Source organism: Oncorhynchus masou, chromosome 9 (assembly GCF_036934945.1).
Source record: "Oncorhynchus masou masou isolate Uvic2021 chromosome 9, UVic_Omas_1.1, whole genome shotgun sequence".
NCBI classification, from domain to species: Eukaryota; Metazoa; Chordata; class Actinopteri; order Salmoniformes; family Salmonidae; genus Oncorhynchus; species Oncorhynchus masou.
The window spans coordinates 75659012-75667151 of record NC_088220.1 but is presented as its reverse complement, the minus strand read 5'-3'; the positions used below and the strand labels follow the sequence as shown (position 1 = coordinate 75667151).

The 8140-nt window shown below is 43.9% G+C and overlaps 1 protein-coding gene across 1 annotated transcript in view; it reads right to left on the bottom strand.

The window, feature by feature from the left end:
• Nucleotides 1-388: 388 nt before the first annotated feature.
• LOC135546634 (melatonin receptor type 1B-B-like) overlaps nucleotides 389-8140 on the bottom strand; it is a 75880-nt gene continuing 68128 nt past the window's right edge. The window contains exons 2-3 of the mRNA XM_064975223.1: nucleotides 1804-1922; nucleotides 389-1262 (exon numbers count right to left, since the gene is read on the bottom strand). Of these exons, the coding sequence (XP_064831295.1) occupies nucleotides 507-1262; nucleotides 1804-1922 (875 nt within the window). The 3' untranslated portion in view covers nucleotides 389-506. The remainder of the gene's footprint in view (nucleotides 1263-1803; nucleotides 1923-8140) is intronic.

Sequence of the window (8140 nt, the reverse complement as noted above, 5' to 3'; positions counted from 1 at the left end):
ATTTTGGGGATTAATTGGAACTCCGACTGTGAACCAGGTCTAATCGCCCGACATCAGTGCCCAACCTAACTAATGCTCTTGTTGCTGAATGGAAGCAAGTCCCCGCAGCAATGTGCCAACATCTAGTGGAAAGCTTTCCCATCAGAGTGGAGGCTGTTATAGCAGCAAAGGTGAGACCAAATCTCTATTAATGCCCATGATTTTGGATTGAGATGTTTGATGAGCAGGTGTCCACATACTCGTGGTAATGTAGTGTATACTGTATGCTTCATGAATGGCACTCTTTGAATTGTGAATAACAGAGTCAGTTATCATCAGTCAACACCTCTCTCTTTTCTTGTGTATGTCTAGCTCTCTCTCTTTAATCCGCACCATTCCGAGAGTTCATTGAGGCTTTGGTAACAGCACAACTGTGCAGTCAGTGAGATATATAGATAAATGGCACTCCAAGACTGAAAAAATAAACAAAACACATGGGAAAGGAGTAGAGAACCTTGGCGTCAACGTCACAAAGCCTCTCCTTTGACGTGATCGTTGTTGTTGAGTCCCAGTCTAGGCGAGTGCTTGCTCCTCATACCCTCTGTACCCCCCTGTGACGCCTCCTGGAAGAACAGACCAGGCATCCACATGGCCATGATAATCCGTTTGTATTCCTTACGGAAGTTCTGGTTGAGAAGGCCGTAGATGATGGCATTAAGGCAACTGTTGAAGTACGCCATGAAGTAGCTGACCACGAACAGCCACTCGGGGATCCGTGGCGCCACCGTCTCCGGGTCGATGGCCACGGCCAGCCCAATGAAGTTGAGTGGCGCCCAGCAGATGGCGAAAAGCACGAACACCACAAACATGGTGATGAAGTTGCGCATGTCGCTGGGTTTGAGTCGAGACTTCACCTCTGACTTCACCTTCCTCCTCACCTGGATGACCAGGATCCAGATCCTCAGGTAGCAGAAGGTAACCACGGCGATGGGCACAAAGAAATGAATCACCACCACAGTGATGGTGTACGATGTACTGACGGCCTGAGCAAAGGTGCACGAATACACCCTGGGGTCGTACTGGAGTGAGCCTACGAAAAAGTTTGGTATGATGGCCAGGATGGTGAGGAGCCAGATGAGCCCCACCAGTAGGAGGGTGTTGCGGTAGCTGTAGAGCTTATCATAAGCAAAGCTGTGACAGATGTAGCAGTAGCGGTTGATGGCGATGCCGGTGATGTTGAAGATGGAGCCGATGACGCTCAGGCCCATCAGGAATCCACTGACCTAAAGAGGGAGATAGAGAGGGGGGGGGGGGCAGAAGCCCTGTTTATACCTGGTTCTGAAACACATTTTTAGTGTAGACTATTAAAAGATGCATTGTGATCTGATTATGATCAGATCTTATAAGTGTAAGCAGATGTTAAAAGGCAGGTATAATCCGGGCTAGACAGATAAGAGGCGAGCATAGATACATTGAGAAAGAAATAAGGAAAGACAGAATAAAATGAAGAAAGCAGACAGAAGCCTTGTCCGGATCTTGTCCAAATAAGATTGTCATCCTTATACACACACAAACATACATATAACTCACACATTATATATGCAATATGTGCCTGACTACCTCCAGAGGTGGTCAGGAAGATTAGATCACAGTCAGATCATAATCTGAGTTTTAATCATATACACCTGTCTGAAAATGTGGGCACAATCAGAATGTGGACAATATCAGGACAAAGGAAACATGTTAGAACCAGGTATAAACAGGGCTAGAGAGACAGACAGACAGACAGACAGACAGACAGACAGACAGACAGGTCTTAGTCACTTTGCACTGTGTCTCTCCCAGCGACCAGCCGTCATGGAAGATGGCGTAGAGCACCAGAGGGTAGGGGTAGAAGGCCACCACCAGGTCAGCAAAGGCCAGGCTCACCAGAAACACGTTCCCTACAGGGGAGAGACACAACAACACATTAGATTATTGGTCCTTTATCAAGGGAAAGGGTTTGAGCTAGAGCTAAGGGTTAATATTGAGGCTAGGGTTCAAATCAAATCAAACTTTATTTGTCAAATGCGCTGAATACAACAAGTATAGACCTTACCTTGAAATGCTTACTTACAAGCCCTTAAACAACAGTGCAGTTCAAAAAGAGATTAAGAGAATATTTACCAAATAAGCTAAAGTAAAAAATAATAAAAAGGAACACAATAACATAACAGTAACTAGGCTATATACAGGAAGTACTGGTACCGAGTCAGTGTGCAGGGGTACAGGTAAAATGTAATTTGTACATGTAGGTAGGGGTGAAGTGACTATGCATAGATAATAAACAGCTAGTAGCAGCAGTGTACAAAACAAATGGAGGGGGGGTCAATGTAATAGTCCGGTGGCCATCTGATGAATTGTTCAGCAGACCTATGGCTTGGGGGTAGAAGCTGTTAAGGAGCCTTTTGGTCCTAGACTTGGCGCTCCAGTATGGCTTGCCGTGCGGTAGCAGAGAAAACAGTCTATGACTTGGGTGAGCTTTCCTCTGACACCGCCTATTATATAGGTCCTGGATTGCGGGAGCGTAACCATAGCCTCAAACTAATTAGCATAACGCATCGGACATAAATCTTCCTAGAAAATCTTCCTATACATGAAAATCACAAATGAAATATATTGAGACACAGCTTAGCCTTTTGTTAATCACACTGCCATCTCAGATTTTCAAAATGTGCTTTACAGCCAACGCTAGACAAGCATTTGTGTAAGTTTATCATGGCATAATGCTATGGCTAGGCTCTGCTACCAGCAGGCAACATTTTCACAAAAATAAGAAAAGCAATCAAATTAAATAATTTACCTTTGAAGAACTTCGGATGTTTTCACTCAGGAAACTCCCAGTTAGATAGCAAATGTTCATTTTTTCCAAAAATATTATTTTTTGTAGGCGAAATAGGTCCCGTTTTTTCTTCACGTTTGGCTGAGAAATCGACCGGAAAATATAGTCATTACAACGCCAAACTTTTTTCCAAATTAGCTCCATAATATCAACAGAAACATGGCAGACGTTGTTTAGAATCAATCCTCAAGTTGTTTTTCACATAATAATTTGATAATATATCCGTCGGCACAATTGGCTTATCATAAGAAGCGATTGGAAAAATGGCTACTTGTGTACTTTACGCAAGATTTTCTGCGGGAGCCATGATGTGACCACTTGCTAAATGTGGTCCCTTACGGCTATTCTTCAACATAAATGCGTAGAAAGACGTCACAATGCTGTAGACACCTTGGGAATACGTAGAAAATGTAAGCTCATTCGTAGTTCATTCATAGCCATATAAGGAGTCATTGGCATGAGGCGGTTTCAAAAAATGCAGCACTTCCTGATTGGATTTTTATCTGAGTTTCGCCTGAAACATCAGTTCTGTTGCACTCACAGACAATATCTTTGCAGTTTTGGAAACGTCCGAGTGTTTTCTATCCAAAGCTGTCAATTATATGCATAGTCGAGCATCTTGTCCTGACAAAATATCCCGTTTAAAATGGGAACGTTTTTTATCCAAATATGAAAATACTGCCTCCGAGTTATAAAAGGTTAATGGGGGCCTGCCTTTTCCTGTAGTCCACGATCAGCTCCTTTGTCTTGCTCACATTGAGGAAGAGGTTGTTGTCCTGGCACCACACTGCCAGTTCTCTGACCTCCTCACCATAGGCTGTCTCATCATTGTTGGTGATCAGGCCTTCCACTGTTGTGTCGTCAGCAAGCTTAATGATGGTGTTGGAGTCGTGTTTGGCCACGCAGTCATGGGTGAACAGGGAATACAGGAGGAGACTAAGTACAAACCCCTGAGGGGCCCCAGTGTTGAGGATCAGCATGGCAGATGTGTTGTTGCCTACCCTTACCACCTGGGGGCAGCCCGTCAGGAAGTCCAGGATCCAGTTGCAGAGGGAGGTGTTTAGTTGTAAGCTTAGTGATGAGCTTCATGGGCACTATGGTGTTGAGGTCTGAGCTGTAGTCAATGAATAGCATTCTCACATAGGTGTTCCTTTTGACCAGGAGTGAAAGGGCACTGTGGAGTTTGATTGAGATTGCATCATCTGTGGATCTGTTGGGGCGTTATGCAAATTGGAGTGGGTCTAGGGTATCCGGGAGGATGCTGTTGAGATGAGTCATGACTAGCTTTTCAAAGCACTTCATGGCTACTGACGTGAGTGCACGGGACAGTAATCATTTAGGCAGGTTACCTTCACTTCTTTGGGCACATGGACTATGGTGGTCTGCTTGAAACATGTAGGTATTACAGACTCAGTCAGGGAGAGGTTGAAAATGTCAGTGAAGACACTTGCCAGTTGGTCCGCGTATGCTTTGAGTACACGTCCTGGTAATCCATATGGCCCGCAGCTTTGTGAATGTTGACCTGTTTAAAGGTCTTGCTCACATCAGCTACCGATAGTATCATCACACAGTCATACAGAACAGCTGGTGCTCTCATGCATGCTTCAGTGTTGCTTGCCTTGAAGCGAGCACAAAAGGCATTTAGCTCATCTGGTTGGCTTGTGTCACTGGGCAACTCGTGTCTGAGCTTCCCTTTGTCGTCCGTAATAGTTTTCAAGCCCTGCCACATCCGACGAGCGTCAGAGCTAGTGTAGTAGCGTTTAGAAAGATTATTTTATTTTTTATTCCAAATCAAATAGCTAAATGATTCATGGTCCATCTTAAAACAAGTCCATATGTAAACTGAGAACAAATGCAATTTTAAATACTAACCCTAACCTTTACCTTCACACTAACCCTAGCTTCATGTGAACACCCCTGTTCATCCCTAACCCCAAACCTATCCCTATTCTTTAAGTTTGAGGCTAGGGTTAGAGCTAAGGTTTAGGATTTAGGCTACGTTTAGGTTGGAGGCTAGGGTTAGGGTTGGGTCGAGGCTCGGGATAGGTTTGGGGTTATGATGCAACCGGGTGTACACATGAATCTAGGGTTAGTGTTAGTGTTGTGGTTGAGGCTAGTGTTAGGGCTGAACCGGGGTGTTCACATGAAGCTAGGGTTAGTGTGAAGGTAAAGGTTATGGTTAGTGTTTAAAATTGCATTTGTTCTAAGTTTACATATGGAATTGTTTTAAAATGGGTTGTACTGTGAATCATTTAGCTATTTGATTTTTTTGATCTAATGGCAGTCAGGCTACCTCTAGCGAGCACATGGAGGGCTGTGCGGCCCCCCAAAGAAATGCCACCCCACACCATGACTGACCCACCGCCAAACCGGTCATGCTGGAGGATGTTGCAGGCAGCAGAACGTTCTCCACGGCGTCTCCAGACTCTGTTACATCTGTCACATGTGGTCAGTGTGAACCTGCTTTCATCTGTGAAGAAGACAGGGCGCAAGTGGCGAATTTTCCAATCTTGGTGTTCTCTGGCAAATGCCAAACGTAATGCCCGGTGTTGGGCTGTAAGCACAACCCCCACCTGTGGACGTCGGGCACTCATACCACCCTCATGGAGTCTGTTTCTGACCGTTTGAGCAGACACATTTGTGCACATTTGTGGCCTGCTGGAGGTCATTTTTCAGGGCTCTGGCAGTGCTCCTCCTGCTCCTCTTTGCACAAAGGTGGAGGTAGCGGTCCTGCTGCTGGGTTGTTGCCCTCCTACGGCCTCCTCCACGTCTCCTGATGTACTGGCCTGTCTACTGGTAGCGCTTCCATGCTCTGGACACTACGCTGACAGACACAGCAAACATTCTTGCCACAGCTTGCATTGATGTGCCATCCTGGATGAGCTGCACTACCTGAGCCACTTGTGTGGGATGTAGACTCAGTCTCATGCTACCACTAGAGTGAAAGCACCGCCAGCATTCAAAAGTGACCAAAACATCAGCCAGGAAGCATAGAAACTGAGAAGTGGTCTGTGGTCACCACCTGCAGAACCACTCCTTTATTGGGGGTGTCTTGCTAATTGCCTATCATTTCCACCTGTTGACTATTCCATTTGCACAACAGCATGTGAAATGTATTGTCAATCAGTGTTGCTTCCTAAGTGGACAGTTTGATTTCACAGAAGTGTGATTGACTTAGAGTTACATTGTGTTGTTTAAGTGTTCCCTTTATTTTTTGAGCCGTATATTTACTAGAATGATGGGAGCAGGATTTCCCAGACTGATCTGCTGTGTCGTTGGCATGTAGGATGTTAAACCATGCAGTCTCAGAGCTGCCTCACCCGATCACTCGTCACCCAGCTAATTGGATGAGAAAAGGTGCACAGCTCCTAATCGGCTTGTGAAAACAATCATTGTGTCAAATCACCCCCGCTTTGCCAAGACAAAAGAAAGTATGTGTCTGTACTGTGCAGTGGCCACGGGGCAGAAGATTGTTAGCGTTAGCATATTAGCATGCCCAATGTACTTTACATTCCCCTTGATTTGCTCCTCATTTTGAATGGCAGTTCATTTCCACCTCAGCCTGTTTACTAATGTTCATATTCGTCAAGTCTAAATTGTTCCAATGCTAGGCCTTACCTTAGACCAGCCATTTTCCCTATATAATGTACTCTATTGTACTCTACTCTACTCTACAGTACCTTGCAGTACTGAACTCTACTGTACTGTACTCTACTGTGCCCTGCTGTACTACTGTACTGTACAGTACTGTACTCTAATGTACTGTACTGAACTCAACCGTGCTGTACTCTACTGTACTCAACTCGACTGTGCTGTACTCTACTCTAATGTACTGTACTGTACTGAACTCTACTGTGCTGTGCTGTACTCAACTCAACTGTACTGTACTGTACTCTGATGTACTCTACTGAGCTCTACTGTGCAAACCTATGAAACATAGGCATTTATGATTGGTTCAGATTTGGTGTTGTTTGGGGGCAGAGCTAATTCAAATAATAGCAAGTGTGCAGAATAATACCCCAAATATGCAGGAGAGGATATTTCATATTTATACCTTTGTATACCGATATAGGATACATCAACATGAAGAGAATTACATGAATATCCATAATTATTTCTGTGTGGTACAGATTAGATCCATGATGAAATTCCATTACCGCAATTCCGTTACCGGGTGTAATTCCACTTCACTTACTGTACTTCAATAACCAAAATAGATGTTTTCAAAGTCAGTGTGTCATGTCATAGCTGACACCCCATTCTTTCTGCAGACGTCTTTGAATCTTAATTCAGAGCAGATATTTTAGAGTTTTTGGAAAATGTGGTCACATAAAAAACGAATTCCGTTACTGCACAATTCTTCCAGTGAATGTGTTTTGCAACATTTTCAGTGTAAATTGTTAAAGGTAGTCCTTTTGCATGGAGTTTTACGTTTGATAAACTTTCAAATCAATGTGTTTTGTTTAGCATAAATTTTAAGTGAAAATTTTTAAGTGAGTCTCAGCGCAATTCTGTTACCGTGGAATTGCCTATTACTGTCTCCTCCAGTTAGTATTACAAGTATTAAATTGAATGATATCTTCCATTTGCCTCATAAAATTGATTGCCACTCCGGTCAAATGGCTAAGGAAGGAAGGAAGAGAGAACTATGCTTCATGCAAAAATAATTTTAAAACATTTCCTGCCACTTCAAAGACATTTTCTCCTTCAGGCTATTCCACTCCTCTGCTTCCATCTCTGCTCTGTTCACTATTCCCCTGTGCGTGTCCTTTTCCCCATCTCTATCACTCTCTGTCATTTCTACTTCCTCATCTCGATTGCTCTACTTTCTTCACCTTTCTACGTTGGCTCATGCATCCCCCCTCCTCTCTCCTGTAACTATTCCGAGGTCGTTGCTGTAAATGAGAATGTGTTCTCAGTCAGCCTACCTGGTAAAACAAATAGAAATACAGTTGCGAAACCATAATAGGTGCTAAACTACATACCTCAGAGGCAATATGCAGTTCAAACAATAACAAAGCTGTACCCCAAGTGTTTTTGTAAAAAGCTGAGGGATGAGGCCGGAAAAATGTCACCACCCTGGAAATCATAGACAGAGCTATGGATGTATGCATGATTTTTTTTACCTTTATTTAACCAGGCAAGTCAGTTAAGAACAAATTCTTATTTTCAATGACGGCCTAGGAACAGTGGGTTAACTGCCTGTTCAGGGGCAGAATTGGCACAGGGTGGGTAAAACACAGAATGCCAATAACATGAGCTCATATTGGGCCCCAAAAT